General features: G+C 32.2%; 1 protein-coding gene across 3 annotated transcripts; it reads right to left on the minus strand.

Annotated features, from left to right (window-relative positions):
- Positions 1-3,778: 3,778 nt before the first annotated feature.
- On the minus strand, positions 3,779-27,470 carry LOC127725721 (phytanoyl-CoA hydroxylase interacting protein-like). 3 transcript variants are annotated; one of them, XM_052232905.1, is made up of 6 exons: positions 27,339-27,470; positions 17,560-17,591; positions 13,987-14,097; positions 13,023-13,108; positions 6,525-6,813; positions 3,779-4,560 (listed from the first exon to the last, which is right to left on the minus strand). In XM_052232905.1, the coding sequence occupies exons 1-6, from the start codon at positions 27,416-27,418 to the stop codon at positions 3,845-3,847; spliced, it is 1,314 nt and encodes a 437-aa protein (XP_052088865.1). In that variant the 5' UTR covers positions 27,419-27,470; the 3' UTR covers positions 3,779-3,844. The 3 variants fall into 3 exon arrangements, with proteins under 3 accessions (XP_052088865.1, XP_052088864.1, XP_052088863.1); XM_052232904.1 differs by having other exon boundaries at positions 13,987-14,284; positions 27,339-27,398; XM_052232903.1 differs by lacking the exons at positions 17,560-17,591; positions 27,339-27,470 and adding an exon at positions 16,727-17,376 and having other exon boundaries at positions 13,987-14,284.
- Positions 27,471-27,665: the final 195 nt, after the last annotated feature.

Consider the following 27,665-nt stretch of genomic DNA (forward strand, 5'->3'; position numbering starts at 1 on the left):
GTCAAAAAGACAACAACCCGACCAAAGAGCAGAAAACAGCCGAAGGCCACCAATGGGTCTTCAACACAGCTAGAAAATCCCGAACCCGGAGGCGGGCTTCAGCTGGCCCCTAAACAAAAATATGTACTAGTTCAATGAAAATGGACGTCACACTAAACTCCAAAACATATAAATGAACTAAAATTAAAAAACATTCAAGACTAACAAAGGCCAGAGGCTCCTGGCTTGGGGCAGGCGCAAAAATGCCGCTGGGTTAAACACGTTTTGTGAAATCTCAACCCTCCCCCTATACCTCTAGTCAATGTAGAATAAACAAACACACAGCAATACGCACAGTAAAACTCAGTTTAAAAGAAGTCCGAGTCCGATGTAAGAATAGGTAACAAAAGAAACTAAGCAAAATGACAATGATACATAAATTAACAAAGGACTACTAGCGGTTACTGACATGCCAGCTCCAGACCTCAATTAAACTGATTGAAATATAATGTCTTCATCATATGAAAACCAAGCACAATCCCTCCCGTTAGGGGTTTAGTATCATACCATCATAAAATATATGAGAGGAACATAACCCGTATCATGCTAACAACTGGTTTTAGAATAAATGTGTTTATTTCCGATGCAAAGACCTTACGAGTGAATCAATATTAATACCAAAATATGCCATCTTTAATGACTTGACAACAGTATCGTAACTATATCCCTTCCGAATAAGTCTGTTTAAAGGTTTGGTTAGCTTTTGAGGTGAATGCCGAAATTTTTGTGCTTTGTAAAGAATATTACCATAAAAGATTGGATGTGAAATACCTAAAGGTATAAGATGTCTGCATGTTAATTTATATTTACGAATGATGTCCTTGTTCCGATGATAAAATTTAGTAAATGTTTTGACTAGTTTGTGATATCGAAAACCCTAGTGTAATAATTTTTCAGTAATACAGAGATTTCTTTCGTTAAAATCAAATGCGTTGTTACATACACGAGTGAATCGAACAAGTTGAGATATATAAACACCATAAGATGGTGACAAGGGAACGTCACCATCTAAAAATTGATAATTAACAATAGGAAATGAAAAATCATCTCTTTTGTCATACATTTTGGTATTAAGCTTCCCGTTAAAGATATAGATATCACGATCCAGGAAAGGGCAGTGTTCATTGTTAGTATTAGCTTTATTTAAGGTCAGTTCGGCAGGATAAATCTCTTTAGTGTACATACTGAAGTCGTCATTATTGAGAGCCAATATATCATCTAAATATCTAAAAGTGTTATTAAATTTTTGAATCAGATGTTGTTAAGATGGGTCTTTACTGATTTTAGTCATAAGTTGTAACTCATAACAATACAGAAACAGGTCTGCAATAAGTGGTGCACAGTTAGTCCCAATTGGAATTCCGATAACTTGACGATATACAGAATCTCCATAGCGAACAAAAATGTTATCTAGTTAAAATTTTAGGTCAGTTATCGTATCAAAGCAGGTCCAATTGACATAGTTCTTTTGTCTGTTGTTACTAAAAAAATGACCTAAAAGAGTTAGAACATATATATTCGCATTCTGACCTTTTAAATGCCCATTTAATTAGGTGTGTGAATTTTTTCTTAATAAGTTTATAAGGCAAAGTGGTATATAGGGTAGAAAAATCAAAACTTTGAACATATTCGAAACCACCAATATAAGCATGCAATTTATCAAGTACTTCCAACGAAATTTTTAACACTCCAAAAGTAATTAATTCCACTATTTTCAAAGGCCTTATTTGAAAAATTTATTACCAGGTTTTTGATTGTACCAAGTGTACTTGTAAGTAGAATAGACAGTTTAGTAGTGGAACAATGGCTTGAAGACGAAATAAATCTATATTTGTAAGGTGTTTTGTGCAGCTTCGGAAGCCAGTACATAGTTGGAACTTTCACTGTATTTGGTTCTGCTTGTAAAGAAGTAGCTAAAAGTTTATGTTTGTTACAGATGTCATTTTCCGAAAATGGAGTCAGTTTGAATGTTGGTGAAATCGTGATTTCCTTTTGAAGAACCTCAATGTAAAATGTACGTTAAACAATAATGATATTATTAGCAGCCTTATCAGCCGGGACAAAAACATATTCCTTGGCGAGTTCTTTTAGCTTATGTTTGATACGAGAAATAGGGCTATTATGGTTGTTGTTAAGAGTAAAATGTTCTTTAAAATGTTTAATACAAATATCAACTATGTTCATTACTGAATTAAAAAAAGAATCTAAGGATTATTTGTCAGCTTTTTCTCGTTTTATCCATTTCGAGCAGTAAGTACGGAGTGAGTTGTGGATGATGTTACGACGCTCATTCCAATAAATAATTGACGGGGTACGATATTTAGTTCCTTTACTGAGGAATGATTTCAACTCTCGGTCATGAACGATGTTAAGGTCTCCTGTTTCAACATGGGAACTGGGGTCATAAATGTATTCGGAATTACTGCAATTTCATGACGTAGGTGTATTGTCACTGATATTAACATCTTTACACACTTCGCTATAATTAAACACATATTTCCGGGTAGATGTTTTGTAAATATAACAAATAAGAGGAAGTTCAGTATTATCAAAATAGCCAGGAATATGTTCTTTAACAGAATGATCATTAAAAATACCGGCAATATTTACAAAATCAAAAACATAAATTGTCAATGGTATATAAAATAAGAAGATATGGTATAATTGCCAGTGAGACAACTCTCCACATAAGACCAAATGACATAGAAATTAACAACTATAGGTTACCGTACGGCTTTCAACAATGAGCTAAAACCATACCGCATAGTCCGCTATAAAAGGCCCCGAAAGGACAGATGTAAAACAATTCAAACGAGAAAACTAACGGCCTGATTTATGTACAAAATAATGAACGAAAAACAAATATGATATACAGCAACCAACTACAACCACTGAATTACAGGCTTCTGACTTGGGACAGGCAACACAAAATGTGGAGGGGTTAAACTAGTTCGAAGGCACCAACCACCCCCCTTACCTTGGACAGTGGTGTAACAGTACAACATAAGAACACACTATAAAAATCTGTTGAAAAGGGCTTAACTCATCAGATCGATACAAAGCAGAAATACATCTAACAAAAACACAGACCGGACGTGGCACTTATACATCCCAACAACAAAAAAGACACTAAGTACATATCTGAGCGTACTCGCAGTTACTGACAGCTAGTTCAAAGCCAATAACAACTAGTAACAAAATCATGTATCTAAGACTATGTTCATTTTCTGTAAATTTGCTATATAAAATGTTGAATTATTCGAAATTATTTACCCATATGTCTAGATTACCTTAGCCATATTTGTTACAACCATTTAGGATTTTCGTTATGTAAAGCTTTACAATTTCGTATTTGATTTTACCCTACTGACTGTTATAAGCCTCATATCTTTGATGAGTTTTTTAGGGATTACTTTGTTAAATCTTTAGTTTGAGATGTAATATTTTGGAACATGATTTCACTTTTTCTTTTTCCTCTTTGCAATAAATTAGCCTGCGCTTCTTTAATAAAGGGTTCGTCGGCTTCTCGAAGTTTTACTTAGGACGCGCCCTTTAAACCATTTATACGAAGTTTGTCTGGAATGAAGATAATGCTATAATTTTGCGGGATAAACTGTTCTGTATCAAGTTTGACAGACTTTAAAAAGATAGGACTGAATTTAAGAGAAACTATTTATAAAAGAACAAATAGGTTATAAAATACCAAATATGATATATTTTTGATATCATATAGACTAAATACAAATTATTGTATATTTATTAGCATTAATTATTTTTGTTTTATGTTTAATCATAAGACATATTTTCAAATATTTTGTCTTTCGTTCTTTTCACTAGGAGATATGCGGTTAATATTGCATATTTTGCACGTTGATTTCTTCGGAATGCCAGAAGATGGAGCAAAACCACGTCCAATTGTTGGCGTTCTCACCATGTAACCGCGACCAGATTCTAAAATGTGTGAAACGTTTACAATTTCTGTGTAAAATATTTCTACAATTATATCCATGTTTGCTAAAACACAAGATGATCCATTCGGAAAGCGAAATACACGAAGATATGGATTATTGTATATGTCTAACTGAAGAAGGTATTGCCGGCATAGCTCATTGCAAGGAGATGATTTAGGCATCAATACCACTGTCAGGTGATGCTTTACGTTATGACAATAAAAATCAGAGAAATAAAGATTACATTTTGGGTTACACATTAACTGAGCTTCCACGTACAATCGCACAGGTCCGTAATGTGAAAATGGTTGTGGTCTGTTCGTAGTTTTGTCAACTAAAGTACTGAAAAATAAGCCTTTCACTCTTCCGTTTAACACTGATCCCTGTTCAGCTCCATGATTCTTTAGATATGGTCGCATTTCTCCATTAGTGTGAAGTCTAATAATCATAAAATATTCTTCTGTTTTATTTCTGTAGAAATAACGAATCGGACGTAAACCTGAGTTTCCATTTCGTGTTCCAAATGATAAGGCCAACTGATACAGCATATCAACATCTACTTTGGTAAACACTAAAAAAATTTAAAAACAAGTTATTTAGATAGTCAAATACGATACAGTGCATCATAAGGTATAAATATGTATTTTCAAAGAATAACTAATTATTTTTATATTTCGATGTCCCTTTTCTACGCAACCTCCAAATTGATAACATTAGTATATATGGTCTTCTTAAATTGTTAATAACAATTTTCATCTTAAAGATTATGCTTTAACAATGCCTTATTAGTGGTATAAATAAAATCATCAGAGATACCAGGCTTATATTGTGAACACCAGACGCGCGTTTCATCGTGAATGTATGTAACATTCTGCAAATAAAATTAGAAATACCATGTCTACACATATTTTTTAATACATGTATACTTTTAACCAAAACGTTACTTCAGCAAGACTGTGATAAAATCACTTGTAAGCATAACTTCAATTAACAAGACCTCACAAATTCACAATTGTACATTTCCCATAACTATTGGTTTTCGCAAACTATTTCTGAACGTTAAATGTGAATAGTTATTAGTGTCTTATCGAATAAAAAGGATTGATTGTTGCTTGTTTGATAATAAGAAGTTATCAGACTAGCAAATTGGTTGTGTACCAAGTACTCCACAAAACCTCATTCGAAACTATTAACATCAATTTTATCAGCAATCAACACAAATCTTCATATAGTTATTTGAAATACCTACTCTAGATGCAATATGAATCAAATGTGGATACTATAAATATCCAAATAAACTTTAAAAAAAAACCACTCTCTGATTCAAACAAAACATTCTGTGAAACTGACATCATCAACATATCATACTTGATTTATTTTTATTGACAGAGTATGTGTTACGTTTGGAAAACGTGTATTTCAACAAATAATCGGCATTACCATGGGAACCATCATTGCTCCCTTTTTGCCGACTTGTTCCTGTATCTATTTGAGGCTGACTGCATACATGACCTTCACAGCGATAATGAAAAGAAGCTATCATTATCCTTAAACTAAACATTCCGCTATATTCTAGTAGATGATATCCTCTCACTAAATGATTTAAAGTATGGTGACTATGTTGAACCATTCATCCAATCGGAATTGAAATCAAGGATACCACGGACACAGTTAGGTCTGCCAAATATATTGACTTACATCTAGAAATTGACAAGGAGGGTCGGTTGAGAACAAAATAATTCGACAAATGGGATGTTTTCAGATTCTAAACTGAGAACTTTCCATTTCTTAGTAGCAATATTAAGCATTTCAATACAGCAATATTCTAGCAGAGCCTGCATATGGAATATATATCGCCCAGTTAATACAATTTTTCAGAACTTTAGTTTCCTTTTTTGATTTCCTTCAAGTATGGAATATAGAGGGTTGCTGATTACAAGGAAACTATTGAACGAAGCGTTCCAAGTCATCCTTTATGTTTTAACGACGCCATTACAACTTGGTTGACTCTACTGGATATGTATATGTAACAGATGACCACGGATATGTTCCAATTGTTGTAACCACAATCCCGTCCTCTTTTCTTTGAGTGTGACATCACCGAATTAGACTTATCACCGAATTTGTTCTAACCATGCATGAACAACATGACCGGTGCAACTAGTGAACAGGAGTTGCTTACCCTCCAAAAGCACATGAGATCACCCCACATTTATGGTGGGGTAAGTGTTGCTCCGTCTTTAGCTTTCTATTTAGTGTATTGTGGACTGGTTGGTCTATGCGTCGTCTTTTGTAAGTTTCTGTTCGACGAATTAGTTTTGAATGTCCCCTTTGGTATTTTCTGTCTCTTTTTTAAATCTTTTTAATCAGTGGTCTGTTGATCAGTTACTTTTCAAAACAAAGTATCATCAACCATAGATTTTTGTATGCAAACGATGAGTTACGATGAACAAAGGAATTGCAGTTGGAGGTAGATAGAAATACATATTATATAGCATTCTTAAAATGTACATTTAAAAATGTTACTATCCTTACATGTTTTGAAGTCAATTATTTTGCTGTGTGCAGTGGTTCTTGAAGTAAAATACTTTCTTTCTTCAATTGATTTCCGGCATGTTGCTAAAACTCTGCATTTTACCACGATTGCTGACGGGAGATCGATCGGGATTTCATATTCTAAGTGCCTTTTGTATGAGTTGAAAATAGATATTGTATTACCATGTTTAATGAAGACCAGAAACACTACTGGTTCGATGTACACACATTCCGTTTCTATGGCATATTTATCTGGCAGATGACGATGAATCAGAGTAGGTAATGTCCCCTAAATGAATTAAAAAAATAATGATATTCAGTAAGTAAATATATTTTGATAAAACTATTTTATTTTCCTATTTGCACAACTTAATCAAATTAACACCGATAAGCTCGTTCAAAATGTTAAACCCCCAAAAGAAAAATACACTGTTTTATTTATTTGTCCGTTATATTATAATGGTAGACTTCCATATTCACTGATCAACAAATTAATCTTATTATTTATTAATAATTTAATTTGTAAAACCATCCAAAAAGGTTCAATTTATGTCTATACTATCCTTGATAAATTGTAAAATGTTTTGTCCAAGATTGAACACCTTTCTCTCGTGGTTAACTGAAAATAGAGGAACATACATAACACCAAAAAAAAAAAAGGTAAACGGGAAAATGAATATAAATGTATTGCTAGGTAACATACCGCATACATCCATATATTTCACAGGAATAGTGTGAAAATGATATCTAAAAATGCGTCGAAAATTATAAGAGAAGCGGTAGATACCAAAGTATTGTCAAATTCATATCTATATATCATATATCTAATAGACATGAACTTAGGCAACAGCAGTTAACCGATGTTAAAATCAGAAAACATATTAAGGAAACAATCAAAACCTGATTACATGGAAAGGAGATTCATATTTTTGGCAAACAATCAGAGCGAAAATGAAAGGCTAAAGACACCAAAGGGACATTTCAAACTCATACGTCGAAAACAAACTGAAAACGCCATGGCAATAAACGAAAAACGATCAAAAGACAAATAAAAGTATACAAAACACAACAAAGAAACTAACGACTGAGCAACACCAACTCCATCAAAAACCGTAGGGGAGGGGGGATTTCATGTGCTCCGTACGGGTAAGCAGATCCTGGTAGGTCACATTCGAGGGAAAGAGGACGGGAGTGTAGTGCCAACAATTGGAGCATGTCCATCGTCATCTGTGAAACAGATATTCCATGACGGTAAATAACTCTTGATGCCATCTGTAAATTTTCAAAGTCATGATTTCAACTTAAATACTTGGCACTCGTTGTTTGATAGCTTCCTTTAGAGCAGCAACAATCTATCAAAGAAATCATGATAGGAAATGAAAGCTCTGGAATATCGTACTGACTGGGAAATATATACTCCATATGCAGGTGGTGCTGGAATGGGAAATGGGAAGTTCAAAACTGGGAAGCTGTAATCATTTCTTTTGTCGAAAAAAGTAAAATAACAAAAATACCGAAGTCCAAGTACCTGTATTTGTACTACCAAACTTCCGGCACTGCGATCTTATATGCAATTAAAGGTATGATGAATTTATCAGCACAAGCTATGATAAAATATAATTATGACATGTAATGACTGTCACTTTTATAAAACTAAAGACAAAATAGTTATGAATGCTTGAATTTTCCAAAAAAGAGTTTCTATCTTATACCCCTCATTTCTTCGGAAGATATTATTACTTCAATCATAGTACGGTGACAAGTTTGGTAGATTTTAAAATTTAATGGACCGAAATATCTCACTTATTTTGGTCTTATTTTGAAGATAAATATAATACCCTTTGATTAAGGCATGTCGTAGGGTGCCAAAGTGATGCAGATTTTTGAAAACTGTGGTCAAAGGTCAAAAGGGGGGATTTTAAAAAATCTCAATTTTTGGACATTTTGGACAATTTCTCGGTAGTCCCTCATGATAACCGAGAAGATTTTTCTATGGAATCATATTCATATTTATGCCTGATTGCCAGAGATAAGTGATGTAAACCCCCGCGCTTCCAACATTTAAGAAATAAGTACTGTAAAGTTAACACCCGGTCAATGTTTTAATGAAAAAATGATGAAATTCATTATTGATTATTTAAACCCAAAAGAATGTTGGAACTATAAAAAATAGTCTTGATGCATAAATGTCAGCATGAACACGATAGTATATGAAGGTTTTTTTTTATGTTAATAGGCCAATAAGTACATGAACAATAGCATATTGAGAACTTGTGTCCCCTTTTTTATAAAACAAGACAAACAATGAAATATATAGCAGACATGACTAAAACCGATTTGAAAGCCCGATAAATATGTGAGTTTCAAACAAACACGATTCACGGAGATATTACGCTACAAAGGAATCTGTTTAGGTATACATTACACTAACACGACATCAATATGCACATCCGTTTGAAGAGGAAACGGAATACCAAGAAAACAACAACAAAAAATAAACGGATGTCATGGTATGTAATACTTCCGATACAAATATTCGATACAAAAATATCTCCAGTTAGTTAGAAAGCGCACCAACCGCGTCAAGGTCCAAGACCACTGACAGGTTTGTTTGTTTGGTTTGTTTTGTTTTTGAGAGAGAGAGAGAGAGAGAGAGAGAGAGAGACAGAGAGAGAGACAGAGAGAGAGAGAGAGAGAGAGATATCCCCAGCCACATCAATTCGGAGGCCGCTAACATCAGAAAACATGAAATATTGGGCATTAATCTGCTCAATCAATTTGATGAGTAAGCTGGTTCCTACAATCACCACTGCCCTGACAACAACAAATGCTGGTGCACGACAAATCCTGTTCGGTAGCATACGCAAGATTAGCTACAAATAGTTTTGCCTTTACATGTACAAACAAGATCCTGTAAGAAGTCAGAGGACATTGGATTCAAAATACTAGTATACTGAAACTATGGAGCTATTCCCAATATCCATATTCTAAAGGTGACCTAAGTGGTGGTTTGGCGGTATAAGCATTCATCCAGACGTACACTTAGAGTGAAACTCGAAGAATGTGCTGTCTGAATGATGCATCTGAAGGAGGTAGCCTCACTAAGTAAGCATTCTTAGAAAGCGCCGAGTTCACTCTTGAATTTATTCAGATCACCATGTACTGATTGAACATTGCTTCTGGGGTCATATAGATCCGCGATGAATTGACTTTTCACTGCAACAGATGTGTCAATTTTAGAACCAGCTAGATTGACAAACTTTGATACATGCATGGGTTTTGTTTCGACGCCTTATAATTGTCTTTTTGCCAGTTCCGATTAATGAAGACATGTCGCGTCCTGTAATAGTGTGAGCAGCTGGTAGTGTTCCAGACATCAGTGTTCCAATAAATAAAAAAGGTGCAGATGTCGTGAACAGGTAAAAACCGTCTTGCGTCTTTGGTTGAAGAAACGCTTCCAGTCTGAAACCACAATTCATCATGTGTGACATCTGAGGAAAATATCTTATTATATATATATATATATATATATATATATATATATATATATATATATAATTAGAAAAAAAACATAAGTGTCTGATGATTTTGATATAATGCGACCCCTGGAATAACTTTTACCTTTTTTACCATCTGTTCATAAGCAAACAGAGACGGCAGAATTATTCTTACATCTGCCTCTTCAGTCACTTACAGATCCGGCACAAAATTTTTTCACAGTCTATAGAATTTAAAAAAGATTCCGCTAGTAATATTTCGTCATGGTCTTCCAAATCAAAATCATTGTAGTCACCTACAAATCTTATCAACCCCTGTATATTTTCGGGTGCTCAAAGAAATTTCTTACAATTTCTAATTAATCTGCCTTTACTAATTTAAAAAACATTAGATCTACCACCATTTGAAATAGACCTCCTTATTCTTTCTGCTGATTTTGTAGAATGTTCCACATCATATCGATCAAACACGTCCACGACACACCCCAAGTTTTCAAAACAAGCTATTGGAGTTTTAATTGCGTCCTTGACCAAATCTCAAAAACTGTTGTACCTTTTTACATAAATACTTTGTACAATATCCATACCATCTCTGATCAGGGGTGTACTGGTTTTTAATGCAGGGATATCACACACTCAGCTAAAGGTATACATTTCCGTACAGTACCACATGAGAGTGCATTGTAATCATTATCCATGAAAATAATTGTCATCTACTAACTAGGCAAAAATATTTATCAGAGAGTTAGGAATAAATTGTAAAGCTGTTGGAATACTAAATATTGACGGAAATGGATTGTAATAATTTGAAAATTCGAACGATCGTAAACTGCTTTTCACAATTTTTTCCGAATCATGAAGGGTCTGGAAGAAAGGAAAAATATGTATCTAGCAAATTATACGACAACGAAAATGCTTATTTTTCACAAACAGATGTCTGGAGCTGGCATGTCAGTTAACTGCTAGTAGTCTGTTGTTATTTATGTATTATTGTCATTTTGTTTATTTTCTTTGGTTACATCTTCTGACATCAGACTCGGACTTCTCTTGAACTGAATTTTAATGTGCGTATTGTTATGCGTTTACTTTTCTACATTGGCTAGAGGTATAGGGGGAGGGTTGAGATCTCATAAACATGTTTAACCCCGCCGCATTTTTGCGCCTGTCCCAAGTCAGGAGCCTCTAGCCTTTGTTAGTCTTGTATTATTTTTAATTTTAGTTTCTTGTGTACAATTTGGAGTTTAGTATGGCGTTCATTATCACTGAATTAGTATATATATTTGTTTAGGGGCCAGCTGAAGGACGCCTCCGGGTGCGGGAATTTCTCGCTGCATTGAAGACCTGTTGGTGGCCTTCTGCTGTTGTCTGTTCTGTGGTCGGGTTGTTGTCTCTTTGACACATTCCCCATTTCCATTCTCAATTTTATCATCATTATAATATGAAAATAAGGAGATGAGGTATGATTGCCAATGAGACAACTATCCACCAAAGTTCAAATAAAGTCGATGTAAGCAATTATAGGCAACCGTACGGCCTTCAACAATGAGAAAAACCTATACCGTATAGTCGGCTATAAAAGGCCCCGGCATGAAAAATATGAAACAATTCAATTGAGAAAACTAACGGCCTAATCTACAACAAAACAATTGACGAAAAACAAATATGACAGACATGAACCAACGGCAACCACTGAACAACAGGCTCCTGACTTGGGTCTTTTTGTTAGTTTGTGGAAAGCAACTTCATGCTCCGACTGATTTGAAGCACCAGAAGCAAGTTATTTTTTTCATTTCAGCCAGTATTTACAATGCATGCTGAATGATGCAGCGCCTTGTCCTTGGAGAAATCTATGGAGAGTAAACTTAACATTGGATAGTCTGCCTGGTAATGTACGTCATTTAAAACATAATTTGCAAGCTCAAATGACTCGACATGCCTTAATTGTTTATCTCGTTGTATGACTTTTGTCTGAAGAATAAACATTTGGACCATTCTAACGGTAATGCTATGGAACGTGTGTTTGAACGAAAGTTGATTCATCATCACACGCTGTTGAGCATTGGTTTTTCCCTAATCCAAATATATCAAAATGTATTCTTCTTGTACATGTATAGGCTTTATAACACGACCTTAGCTACTTTACTTGTTCTTATCTAATAGAATTAGCACTGCCCATTATTTTCCGGATTAATTCGGATGTGTTCCAATGTGGTTTAAAATTAATTAGTCTACTAGTACTCAACAAGGATAAAACACCTCAAAAGTTATTAAACCTTTACATCTGTACTTATTCAAACATCGAGACACAAACATTGATACAAATCTATATTCTTATTTACAAAAATTAAGAATATGTATATTTAATTCATTGTGAAAAACACAGCAATTCATAAGTCAGAGGAAAATAGGTAAAGGGAGCGCAACATGACTTATTGATGTGAATATTGAATAGTAAAACTGCTATAGGATGAGTATTATAAAAATGCTTTTAAAAGTTGATTTGTATGTTCTATCAAACTTTGATACATAAAAACTTCTTAAGTATTGGGTTTTCCACTATTTTTTGTCAAAATCAACAACGGGTGATGTATGTAAGAAATTTAATATACTTCGACAGACGGTAAGATTGAAAAAAATGTCACAGGCAATTGAAATTCTTCAAATCTACTATATGTGTATTTTCGTATGGTATTTGATTTTGATATTAAATGAAAGCTGATATATTACTCTTTCATTTCATAGCAAATATTTGCTGATATCTTCATTCAGGAATTAATTATAAGCGTTCCCGTGTTTGATAATGAAAAATAAAAAAAATTGGAAAATCACAAAAAACTGCACCGTCGGAAAATTCTACGACAAGGCTAAAATGAAAGTATAATGTTTACTCTATCATCATGTAGATTTTCAGCCGTGAGGTATGTCGGTCCATTAAACTCTTACAATAAGCGACTTTTTCTTGATTTGTCTTTCCACTATTACAAGTAAAATGTTTTATTACCTGAGAATTTAATTCACCTGGTAGCTTTGCATCTCGCTCGGCATCCAAGACAACTATGAGGTCTTTTCGTTTTTCAACAGCTGCTACTGTAATAGAAAAATGATCACGAATAAATATAATATCAATTGTAGATCTTTGAATTGAATTGATCTTTATCAGTACTGACAATTATTTACATTTATGGAATAAAACCGCCAATGTATAACCCAATTGCTTTCTATGTTAAGTTTGTCAATTTCTAGCATTCATAACTATTTTTTCTTAAGTTTAAATAAAGTGACAGTCATTACAACTCATACTTATACTTTATCCTAGCTTGTGCTAATAAATTCAACATACCTTTAAATGCATATAAGATCGCAATGCCGGAAGTTTAGAAGTACAAATACAAGTACTTCTGTTTTGAGCAACAGATAAAATATGCCCTCCTATCTAAATTCCATTATATTTATTTTTATTCAAAGGAAACTTCCAACAAGGGTTCTACAATAATCTCAAGCCCTTGAGCTTTCATTTTGGTACCAACATTACCCAAATATTTTATTTATTTACAAAGTAACAGTTATGCGCAGGAACTATTTTGTGTAAAATATGTACGACTTTGTTATATGCTCTTTCGGACCGGGCATCTACTATTGGTTCTATCCCTTATAGACTGATGAGTGTTTTCTCTCCGGCTCACATTAACTACCAGCTTTAGACAAATTCATCAGTCTACTTACCTTCATTACTATATACAATATCATGGTTTTTGAAGCCTGCTTATGACATCTTTATGCTTAATCCGTTGAAGGTCTACCGATTTATACTTTGGTGTAGGAAAAACATTACTTATGTATTAGTTATCAATTGGGTTTTGAACAGATTTGTGTGTGTGGGTTTTTCGTATTTATTTGTGTTGGTTTTTTTCCGCAGGAATGATGCTTTACTCGTTCTTTTTATATTTTAATCACTATTACTTCACCTTTAAATTCACTTTCACCGTAGCATACAACGTTATCATACTGGTGTCTACCAACAGTGATATTTCTCAATCCGTATAACTGAATCTTGTATTCCGATTGTCTAAGCACATCTGCAATTGGTATCGTAAATCCTGACTGTAATGTCTTAGCAAATACGTTTGTAAATAAGGCTCCCGCAGAATCATAAATTAATAGGTAAATGATATCGAAAACAAGATTTTTTGAATGAGAAACGTTGAGGACCAAATTAAAATTGTTGGCTTCTTTTATTATGCAAGACCAAGTCCTCTTTGTTTTCTAAAAAGAGAAGAATATTTCTATTTACATCAATCTACTCAGTCAAAAAGGGATAACAAAAATACAGAACTTCAAGGCAAATTCAAAAAGGGGAAGTCCATAAAAACTGAAAACATCAAACGCTGTCAATCAACAGAACAAGTGAAAAACAACTGCCATAGTCCTGAGTTGTAACAGGCATTTTCCGAAGAAAATGGGGGGTTAAATCTGGTTTTATAGTTAGCTTAACTTCCACCTGTATGACAGTTGTTTATAGTTCCGTTTTATTGACAAAATTTGGTGAGCAACCCAAACAGACATAATAGGTTAATGTAATTAATGTGACAATAATTGGGATCCAGCAGTCAAAGATGTGTAAACATACATCACAGACATACAACACCACTGACTTAACAAAAAATCAAACTAACATACAAATCAATCTAACAAAGACGCCGACAAAAAAAAATGACAATGACGTCAACAAAAATATGTTTTTGTCGTTGATAGTACATACCGTTTATAGTATACACGTTCTCGATAAGGTAAAAATTATGTAAATATAAATACAAAAATAAACAAAATAGAAAAGCAGCGTAAAAACCCTTTGATACATTTCACCACCTAGAATCTATAACTCAAGGTGATCTTGTATTATTTGTGAAGTAGACACTGCATATTTATCTATTAGGCCATGGTACTTTCCGATGAACTTTTTGAGAAAAAGGATGAGACGTCTTTTGACGAACTTTGGCGCATTAAGTTATTGCTCTGACACCGATGACGTTTTACAAAGTCTGAATAGCAGCTGCAAACTCTTGGATATCGTATGTATTAGGAAATGTATACTCTATGCCCGAATGAAGTTGATATATTGCAAAATTACTAAACTAAACAAAAATTAACTGCATGAAATATCACTTTACCTTATGATTTGAGAAAGTAGAAGTGACTCTAGAGTCCATTAATTAGAATGACTTCGTGCATTACATCTCTACCGCATTTGTATCCTTTAACATGAAAAAAGGGGATGCGGGCTATTCACCAATAATAAGCAACCCAGAATTACATAACATGTCAAAAAAACTTGCAGTTGACCAAAAAAAAGGTCTTCAAGTGTCTTTTGGTGAAAAATATGCAGAACTTGTTTGATTTCCCTTATGTTGTGCATCTCTGTCTGTGACGTAACTAAATCTGAACTTGATTTTTTAGATAAAAATACGAAGAAAAAGTTTTATATTAACTACACATATGATGCTTTGATACTGTGAATTTTAAAAGACATTTTGAACATGGTACTGATGTGAAATACATTAAGGGCGAAAAGTCCTACATCCAAACATTTCCATATTTCTTGAAGACAACATTTCAATTCATCTATTGTGAAAACGCCAATTTTCAGACATTTAGGATTTACTATCAAATTTGATAAAAGTTTGTTCCGATCCCTAAACATTTATACTGTAGACAGAAATAAATGTGCAACAAATGGTTTTCTTTACGATGAATGCACATAAAGATTTAACAACCACCATCCTAGCCATTTAAAGAGAACATCAAAAATGTTATTATTATTTGTTGTTGTCATCCGATTGTATATCTGATGAGACTTGATTAAAAAATATGTGATAAATTCTGGATTTGAGATTATAAATTTGAATACGTATGGAGCCTATATAAAAAATGAGCGATACTCTCTTCGGTAGTAAAACTTTGAACAGCAATGTGTCTGTACATTGTTATTTACTAAAACCGTTTCGAATTGATTTCGAATTTTCTGTTTTCTCATTCCAGAAATCAATCACATCAATAATTGATATATGAAAGAAGTAATGAAATAAACGTTATCATGCAATGGGATATGTTTGTATAAGAACCGAAACAGTTGAAGGGCTTTATTACCACAATGATATAAAAAAAAGTTCCCAAATCCATTTAAGGTCAACTTTGCCTTAGGGAATTGAAACCTTAGTTTCTTCATATTTTATAAATTTATAAACGGACAATTTTTGAAAGGTATGTCATAAATCATGTCAGTATTGAAGTATTGACCTCTGAGCGGATCTTACTATTGGGAATGGATAGTCCACATCAGCGATATCCACCAACTGCTGTAAAACGTACCTTTCTGTTTACAATTGAAGTAGTATCTATGTTGGTCAAACAGTACTTGGTCAAAATACAATTGATAATAATGCATTATCTAATGAATTTGATGGTGTTTGACATATATATATAACAAACAATTGCATGTTTCCTTAACAACGTCACACGTGCACCATATACGGGGTAATAATACAACGCGTCTTAAACTTTGTGATATTTAAAACTAAAAAATAATTAGTAATTATGCAAAAGAAAACAATTATTGATAGTTACTAGGCTTTTGGTAGAGAAGACATTTTTGCCTACGCTTTTGCACGCTTTAAAACTACAGCGCTAAACAAACAACTAATCAATTACCGTTTTCTTCCTGGAAGCCATTTTTATAATTGTTTAATCCAGGTGACCTTAATAGTATTTAAACTTCCTTAAACGATAATAATAAACAACACGGAGTTAGAAAAAAAGTCTATTTGTAAACTTTTTAAAATACTTAATAATGGAAATTATATGGATATAGTGTGACATTGCTATGTTAATCAATGAACGTGATTCTTAAAGATTGGTCAATGCAATGTGATTTCGAATAAAGAAATTGTCTCTTAATATGGACTAATTATTATAATGCGTTTAAGCAAACAATCCATAAGCAAAGCAATACTGATTGGCTGCTATATGTATAGTTATCATTATTATATACCGATTGTATTAAACTAATCAATTAGACCGTTTGTAGTATGTAGTATGTTGATTGTGTAAAAATTAATTTTTTACTTGATTTTCCGAAAAATAATAAATTTAATAATAAACTGCTATTAAAAGACATCCAGTTAATTCGAACTTGCTAAGCGATGTCTTCAGTTCAGTTTGCATTCAGCCAGATATTTGTTTCTTGTCCTTACTTTCGGGGAAATGTAGATTCGGACTTTTTGGAAAAAGACAGGTATGAGTAGGATTTACTTGAGACAACAATAATGAAATAAACACATATATGTATTTAAAGTGTTACATTTTTATTGTCTGGTCATACACTGTGCCTACAGTGCACTTAAAAAAAATAACCTTTATATTCAAAGTGTTATATATGTGTGTTTTTTTTTAAATGATATTGGTATAGTGTGTTAATAGACATTCTATATTCTATATAATTTACAAAATAAACAAATAATTTATGGGTATAGATAATTTCTTACCTTTTCCATGACTGTTATTTGCTAAATCGACTCTACCAAAAATAGTAATGAATATTCATAAATTATACAGGTTTAATATGTTTACGCATCAGTGAAGATAACCTTTATCATTCAAACTTTATCAAATTCATTGGAAATCGGTCGGTTTTCAGAAAATTACACAATCAATATACGAAAAAAGCGAATTTAAAAATTCATTTGACTGGTGGTGCTACCACCATAATCATTGTGTGTGTGTGTGTGTGTGTGTGTGTGTGTGTGTGGCTCAAGTTGATTTGTGCCTGCATGATTATTTTGACATTCAGCTACAATTGTTAGGCTTATTACAAGCAACATTCCAGGCGAATTATGTGTTATTCCAGCAGATAACAGATGACTTATTTCGCGTTTGCTCCATGTCATTTTCATTACCATACTAATATTCTTAACTTCACGCTGATTCTTGATGTAATTCACGCGTTTGATGAGCAACGTGTTCCCTGAATCTTAACCTGACAATGTAATTGTGTACACTTACAATTGTACAAACATATCTTACAAATTCATATGTACATTATTCATCCAAAATATATCACTATTTCAATTTAAATTTTTTATAACACATCAATATATAAACACTCATGTTCAGAATTTTGCTAAACATGACCATTTTCATGTGTTTTCTGAAATTGCTAGAAGCTGGGCGTACTCAGACGGCATAAAAGAATCTCATTCCATCCCAGCATGTACTAAGCAAATGTTCTTATCGTCTTTTCCTTAAAAAAAATACTTCAGAAAATATATAGTTAAATGATCGCTAGAATACCAATCAGTCGTTTTACCAGTTCAAATTTCTTCCGTTGATAACTTTAACTTTAATCTCAATAGTTTAATCAACAGGGTAGATAGATATATAGATAATTCTAAAACTGTTTCGATGAACAAAAGAATATCTTAAAATATGTATGCAAGGAAGGAAAACAAAGTTTCCAATTGAATTGCACCATTCTTAAATTTAATTCGTTAACAGAGGATTGACAACATTCAATCTTTACAAAGTGTAAAACGCTTTATGTCGTTAATCAAACAAGGGCTACAGATTCTTTGCAAACACTTAAATGATTATATATATTTCGCAATATTGAAAATCGTGAAAGTTCTATGACAATTGAAAGTTTAGTAATGTTTCAGATCTTTTAAAAGAACAAAATGAACGACATGATACTTTCGGCAACATAAAAAAATATTGAGCAATAGAAAACTGTATTGACGATCACAGAGACAATATGATTTATGTAACATCAGTTAAAATTGAACAGGAGTAAATCTGAGTTTCAATAAAGTAATTAATTCTTTCATTGGAAATAAGACAACTAGGTCAATTTGCTGAAAGTCCACCCTCACATTATATAAATTAATAGTATGCATATACAATGGAACGACCAAAATCTATTATAATACATAGAAATGCTTGCAGGAATTACCAAATATTCGTTATCAACGACATCAAAACCTAACAACATCGGATCAATTCGCGATTTTCTGACTGAATTATTTGATAGAGTCAATTTTGTACGCGTAAAATTTTGTCTAATGTATACGTCAGTGAAACAGCAACCCAACGACACAAATATTTTAAAGGCAACACATCCAGAAGTCAGCATAAAGGTTTCATACAGATATCTATAAAATTCTTCACTTGTTAACCATTCATAGTTACACCCCCTTTCAAAATTAGATTCCTGTAATATCAATGTATTTATTCATTTCATTTTGATGGGGGTGTTACTTAATCTACCTTGTAATGATATTGTATCAAACTCCTCAAAAAAGTATCAGTAAATTTAAGCAACAATGGTTTGCCAATGTGCGAGTCACGTAAATCGATTAGGAAAAGACAGACCAATGTTATAAACAAACATTTGGGAAATTGCATATATTAAAAAAGGAACCAGATCGGGTGCATCGACAGGGCTAGCATCTGCTGCTATACATTCATCACACGCCAAAATTCAATCAAAACGTCACACACGCCATACGACGGAGCAGATGGTTTGTAACTCCTATGAAATAGGAAGCCTGCAATTTGAAAGATAAAATCATAACGTTTGTCATAGATTCTTAGTTATAGTCGTCCATCTGTGTTACTTCACTACTAAGTTCACAGGGATGAATTATTTGTAAACACTCATTTAAATGTGGGTTATTGAGTGACCGGATATTATCAATTTATCTGAAAGTGAAATTAAAGAACTTTGCAGTATGCTTTTTCATTTGGTCTTTGAGAAGGCCCTGCATTCATTTAGCTTTATATGAGTATAAAAACAAATCGGCAAGTAGAGGTCCACAATTTGTGTCATTGAAATACCGAATTTCTGCTGAAATATCAACCCACAAAATTCAACAAATATGTTGTCGATCAAAAACTTCAGCATTTTGATGTTTAAGTATTCGATGTATTTATTGTGGGAATTAGAGTGGTCTTTCACAAAGTAAGATTTTGCATGACCCAAAAACAAGGAATGTGTTTCCATATATTGTAGAAAAAGCTTTGCTTAATGAGACGATGTAATCAATGTTTCAATTGAGCATAGGATTAGAATTGTAAAGCGTAGAAATGAAAGGTTTTGATATAACTGCAAAATTGTAAAGATTGTGATTAAAGATTTGGAGATTATCTTTAGAATTTTTAAGAATCCACATCTGATAGACAACGAGGGCTAAATATACCTCATTACAATATTTCTACAGGGCATCTTTTTATGTAGAATGAATGGGGATAGGAACAAAAAAGCTTCACCTTGTTATATACATGTGTTACCTAGCGGGTACAAACGTGGTTTAAACAAAGTAATGTAGTGTGTAAGGGGTGCTTGACATCTGTCTTAATTTAAAATATTATAATTTATATAGTGTATAGCGGGGGAAAGTTATATATGAATTAAGAAATATATCTCCCTCATCCAAAGCTCTGATACCTTGCCCGGCTTTGGCAATACGTTTGTCCTTTTTTGGTTTATAAGCTCTTCAATTTTTTTTTTTATTTTCAAATATTTTTACCCCGAGCATCACTGAAGAGACATTGTCGAAATGTGCTTCTGGTGTCGAAAAATTAGTACCGTTAATGTTATTACATAAAATTTGCTGTCACCATCACGAATTGGTTGGCCGATACGATATGTCTGTGTCTTAATTCACTAGCGACATGAGTTTGCAGTCTAAGATATTTTATCTGCAATTTTTACCAGTTGTGTTCTCTGCCCGATTGCTACATTTTGACTGAATGTGGATTCGTATCGCTAGTAATGCATGCGTAGCAGAAGACGCTAACGCTACAGATGCACCTGGTCTCGCTCATTTCCTTCATGTGAGCCTCTTAGTTTTTGATTGTAACCTTGATTTGGCTTCTCAATCGATTTATGAGATTTGAACATCGGTTAACTACTGTTGCCTTGCTTTACTAAATTTTGTGTTGGTGGAATTAATTCAACAATTAATTTCTATACTGGTAAATTTCTTTTTTTCAAATTAAAGATACCAATATCTCTACTGTTAGAGCTTTTTAGTAGCTAAAATATTAATGTCATTAAAATCAGAGACCTGACTGATGAAATCCTAGGTCGCATTTTTTATTATTTTGCCTATTATATGCGGACACAAAACAAAAAATGATAATGTCATTTGGGAACCTACAATTAACTGTACCAATGGACATTGAATTACTATTAAACGGCTCAAATATGATTTCAAACGAAGCAAGCATTTGTTTATTTCTTAAGGTACAAAGATTCATTATTAAATCTGAAAGGTTTACAAACTAATAATTCACACAATATACCTGTAAGCATTTCATCTTAATAGTTGCGTTTTTTTTTCTTTTTTTCAGTTAATTATAAACAAACTCAAATGACATTATCAATATTTTTATTATGTAACAGAGCATTTTGTTTTGATTTAATTTTGTATGTTGTATCCAATTTAACAAGGAGACAGATTTATATAAGCACTTGTTGCTTGTTTCTGAATCCTATTTTAGTGAATGTAAATTCATATTGTAATTTGTTTAATTCATAATAAAATATTGTTTACACTAATCCTAGGTCGCCTTAAATAGATTGTTATCTTATGACCAACATGATAATAAATTACTTTTCGATAACAAGATTTTCTGAAAAGCATAAAATATTCCAGTGAGCTTTTGAAAAGAACGATATTGTGATACATCTATTAGATAATTCATTTTAATAAAAACCTACAGGCTGTTTCGACAGGTCAAATAAACAGATAATCTGCTTCAAATAAACTCATGGAAAAGGTAAGTTTGTGTAATTAAGTGATATTTTTACGCAATATTTTGATTATGAAAAACATAACGTTTTTACTATTATAAAGAAATACATAAATCAGTAAATTGTCCTATACTATTTATACAAAATAACTATTAAAGTAGTACGTCCTTTATATCTACCTTTTTATGAGTGGTTTAATACAGCTACCGGTGGTCTTTTTTAAAAATGATACAAGTTTCTATCCAACTATATAAGAACCCAATTCGAACATATAATAAAATGTTCATCGTAATCACAAAGCAAAGCTTATCATTGACAAAAATATGGCAGAAGTTACCAAAAGGGAAATCAAACCTCAGTAGTCGAGAAGAGACTGACAAAACCATGGCAAAAAAACGAAAAATGACGAAAGGACAAACATCAGTCTTATAAAGCAAAACATAGAAAATTATAGACTGAGCAACACGAACCCTACCAACAGTCCGGTTGCTGTTTCGTGTCATTTCAACTGATATGTTCGGTATTAATTGAAAACGCTTAATGGGGCCATCCTTGCTTCGTTCTGTCTCATTAAGTCTTTATAATCTAGTAAAATAATTCTAGTATACGAATTATTACACGTAGAATCAAAATGATATAAGACCAGGAGAAAATTTGTAGAGGATTATTGTTTTATATGGATCAGCTTCGTGACTAAACCTAGATAATTTAGATAAACTACACTTCATAATGCAAACAAATAATTTTAAAGATAAGTTTACGGTAATTTAGTGCAGACACTTTTCTAGTTTTAACGACTGCATGTTTACCCCATATCTCCGTTGGATACGAATGCATTTAAATGATGTTTTTTTTAACGACATTATATATTTATTCACCAAATATGCTTGTTACATTGTTACTTCAAGAGTCCAAGCTCTTTTTGATGTATCCTGTAATATTCCACTGATTATCCAGGATAGTAATCAGCTGTTGATATATATGTATCTACACATTTCTTGAAATACAATTGTACAAAAGTTTTATGCATTATGTTTTTATCTATTCAGTTGTGTATACTTCTGTTTAGTGACTTCAGTAATGGATTTAATTTCATTGTTCTGTTTTCGTTATATTTTTTTTATGTATTCTTGAACAAATATTTGATAAACATTTACATTTGTCAATTTCTGATTTGATACATAATATGATTTGTATATAGAAAAACCTAAAATTGTTAGGAAATAATTCAGACCAAAATAATTTTTGTTAAAAATCTTATATCCAAAGACTTATTGCTTTAACGATACGCTAAAATTTAAATTTGAATTTCTCATTAACTCATGAATACTTCTCCAAAAATTTTCAAAATAAATCGACAAGAAATAAAAAAAGTGGTTATAATCTTCTTCTTCGTTACATACATTACATAGACCATCGTCCTTCTGTTTCCATTTAAATAATAAGTGTTTTGTTGGTAATTTGGCATTTAAATGATGGTTTCTATTAAATATGAATTAAGGATTGAGTTATTACAGACATCAGACTTCAATGCATATGTACATATAAATATTTCTATGAAGACGTGCATTTGTTTACGTTTAAAAGCTTTTATTACTTTTAATATGAACACTTTTAACTTTATCATATCAAATTTAATGTAAGGTAGACAGGGAAACATCCTTGGCTTTCAAATATTTGAGTTTGACTGTTCCTGATGACTGAAAATCTGAAAAAGTCTTCGAACACACCAAATTTATAATATGTTATTTCATATTCTAGCAATGGGTCGATCCCGCTGCTGGTGGACTCGAGCATATCATCTATAGCTTACCTTTCCAAACTTTTCCGTTAATAATTTTATAAATTATTGAGAAACGAAGGTGTAACTCCTTTAGTCAAATTTATCCAGTTTAGATTTGTTTTTTTGTGTTCGGTCATATATTTTTTACAGGCTTTGGTCATATATCTCTCCAATAAGTCGCGTATTTATACATCTATGACTTTCAAATATTTTTGTGTTTGAACGTTCCAAATGTAGGTAATCCAGAAAAGCAAATCGGACTTACAGATTTTTCAAAGTGTTATTTTTATTTTCAAATTATAACAATGAACAATAAATCAATTTATAATAAAACTAGCAATTGAATCAAAAAACAAAAATAAAAAATGTATTTTATGCAGTTTTAATTTTTTTTAAAGGCAATGTCGTAGTATAATTATTGATAAAAGGCGATAACGTGTATGGATGAGATAAAGAAATAGCAACACAATGCGCAAATAAACAAATGACATTGAGGGACCAACATATAGCCTACAAATGAAAATATCTATACAATATGCCAAGCTTTAAATCGCTTCTTCAAACTGAAAATAGTGCAACAATTGTCTGCAATTTATTTTAACATTACCGACGTACAGAACGTTAAATGACATTCTACATCAACTAAATGCCTTAACTGTTTTTCCAATACGGTCAAAGAAAACCCTCAAAATAAATTTCATGATGAAGTTATCTCTACCAGCTTAGCTATTGATATGTCAGTAAAAGATTTGCAAGGACTTTTTTTATCCACGTTCACTTAAATCTAGTAACATGATCAAAACAATCGACTTATGTATAAGTCGGGATTCTACTTTGTCAAAATTATTTCCCTATTACACCACCTTTTTTTTCAATCAAGAAAATGGAAGCCATTGTAGGGATGACGCGCTGTCAATTTGGCTCTCGAAAACCGATAAATGTATCCATATCGCATCTCTTTTTGGCTCTTACGCGACAGTTGTATTTTTAAAGACAAATATATCTTCTAGCTACAAAGCATTGTTTATTGTACATTTAGGCTTTTTTGTCAACTTAAAACCATTGTTTGTAGTTAAGAGAATAAAAAAAATATAACTTTCAAACTTTAGAAATGTTAATAGGCTTTTGTAATGAGTGAGAATATTATATCTTGTTTTTAAACCTATTTCTCTAATAATAACAGTTATCTTTGTCCTTGCGAAATAATTTTAATTTCGCAAATTTCACTTAGAATATAAGTCACGGTATTGAGAATATTGTGCAAGGAACCCATACAAATGTTAACATCAGATGCTTTCAAGCTATGTGCATGATTCATAATGGAATCATATTTGACAAAAAGAATATTTTCAGGTAAAATAATAAGTATTTTTTATAAATTATTGAAGAAATCACAAATCTCCGTTGCCTAAAACCGTCATTGACCTAACGAATAGACAATGCAAAAGTCGCAATTGCGTAGCACTTTACAATATAGGCAAACCAAATTAAGGCACTTATCGAATCACTTTTTTCATATTACGAGAATATTTCTTCATGGGGGAAACAGATAACAGGTCTCAACCATACGAGAAAAGTAAAGAAATATCCTCAATTTTTTATGACACAGGTTATGCAAATTTGACATATTTTGTAAGGATTGTACATTGAAAAAGTATAATAATGTGAATAAAATAATACTACATGATAGAATTTTGAACTTAAATATGAGAAGTTATGAAATGTTTTCTTAAAATAAGAATAAAATGGGCCAACGAGCTTTTGTTTTCTTCGGTACTTAACAAAAAAGATAAATTTGCTGTACATTCCTTTATAAAAATAAATAGTCTGAGTTATCGACCCTTGTAAAGCAAAGTGTAGAACTTGTAATTGAGCAATTTGTTCTGTATTTGTCAAACACTTGTTATTATAAGATTTTATCACATAAAAGAGAGGCCATAAGGCCAGTTTTTACCCTTGAATAATGACAATAAAAAGTATCATAAATTTATCAAATAACATCTTTTATATGTTCCTTAGACATTTTTTTTCTGTGAGATATCAATTTTCATATTTGCATTAGGGCTTCAAACTTGTTAAAATCTAAAAATGAGCCAAGACTTAACCAACCTATCTTTTTGTTACACGATGTGTTATCATTGTGTGTAAATATATTTTGGGATAAAGCCTTAGCTCATATCTATTGTGTCAACAACTTGGGTGTAAAATGACCACCTTAAGTCCAGTATGTCAATTTAAATATGTTTATGATATCATTGTGATATCACAATTGACCTTTCTGCATAGAGTGTCTATATTGTATCAATCTGTTCATTTATTTACAAAATAAACAATATTTTTAAAGGCGTTAATAAGTTTGTTTTATTTATAACTTCATGGGCCAAAAATGGCTTTTATCATATCTCCGCCTTTCCTCGTTAATGTTATAATTATATCTAATTAATTACATTCCTGCATAATAATTCAGGTGTCGTTTGCAATCAAGGTTGGCTCCCATATTCCTAACAAACTCATTTGATAACAGCGACCAATTCGTTACTGGAAAAAGACAAATTGACGCAAGTGACTAAATCGAGAAAGAAAATTCACGCTTGATGTTCAAATCACTAATTTTGTCAAACGAATTTGTGTTCGGATGAACCTTGGTGACTGTTGATAAAAGTGGGTACCGATATATGTATAACTCTTTAGCTTCCTTAGTACATTTAGTTTTAAATTCTTTGGGATATATCATTTGAAGATTATCATGAAAATTGTTTTATTTATAGAAAGTAAATCGTCTATGTAGTAGAGACAAAACTTTAAAGGAGTTGGAAAATAGTATTTCTGTTTCATCATTTTTTGTACCATTTTTTTTTGTAATTGTTAACTAACCATGCTTTAGTATTAACAACGTGGATACTACCAAGATTCAACATCTCTAAAAGGAAACAATTTGGGAATGTGGATGAGACACTATGTACTGCTCTATAATAAAAAACATTATTGACAGCATACGCGAAACTCAATTATAAACTCCTACAACTATACCTAGTGAAAATCTTGATAATCTCAATATTTCTTCTGTCGACGACATACCCGTCAACTGCGACATTTCTTCATTGGATACTAAACTAAAAACTGCACACATTTGCCTATTTACAACGCATTATTGCTAATCAACAATTTTCCTGAGCCTTTTCCAAAATCACTGTAATCTTAGAGTACTGCGATATAATTTACTTCACTTATTGGGTGAAATTGATGTGTATTTTTTAAATTTGAACTGATTTGTTTTAAAAATGTATGAAAACTTTGGATCTATTTCGTAATGGTGTCCAATGCATTGACTTTCTTATCTAAATTTCATCAATTAAAGAATTCTTTCAAAATTTTAATCCTATCTAAAATCAATAAACTAAAAAATTCTTTCAAAATTTTAATATTAGTACATCATTGTTGTACCAAATCTTGTACATGCATATGGTTTTGATTTTAAAAAAGAATTGTCATGAACCTAAACCATTCAAATGAAACGAAAAGATGTTATAACGTTCGAGTATTCAATCGGTAACATCTTCGTTGACCGAAAATCTTTCATGCTCGATAGGCATAAATTGTATAGCGCCATTTTGAGATTTATTTCTTACTGAACCAATTGTTCAGTAAAATAATTAAAGACATTTGCAACCCAATTTTATTTCCTTCATTGTATCGTCTCCTTCTTTTAAAGTGCATTAGTTACTTACTGTACCAGTTGAGATATTGTATATCCTTTTTGTTTGCCTGTCTTTGTTTGTCTAGCACTGTTAATTCGTCCAGATGACATTTTTCTGCAACATGTTCATAGTTGTATAGTTCTATTTTGAGATACACGCGTGGAGATACATTAGAATTTTACTTTTTTCCAGGATGCATTATGGTGTTGTTCCATCAAGCTCACAGACAAAGATCATCATACAGTTGATCTAAATATAAATTATCCTATCTGTTTTGTTTTTGATATTATATTTATTGTAATAGAGGATAAATCCGATTCGTTATCAACTAACATTTTTATTAAATGCAACCGGGGT

The sequence above is a fragment of the Mytilus californianus genome, unplaced genomic scaffold (genome assembly GCF_021869535.1).
Source record: "Mytilus californianus isolate M0D057914Y unplaced genomic scaffold, xbMytCali1.0.p SCAF_15, whole genome shotgun sequence".
Taxonomy (NCBI): domain Eukaryota; kingdom Metazoa; phylum Mollusca; class Bivalvia; order Mytilida; family Mytilidae; genus Mytilus; species Mytilus californianus.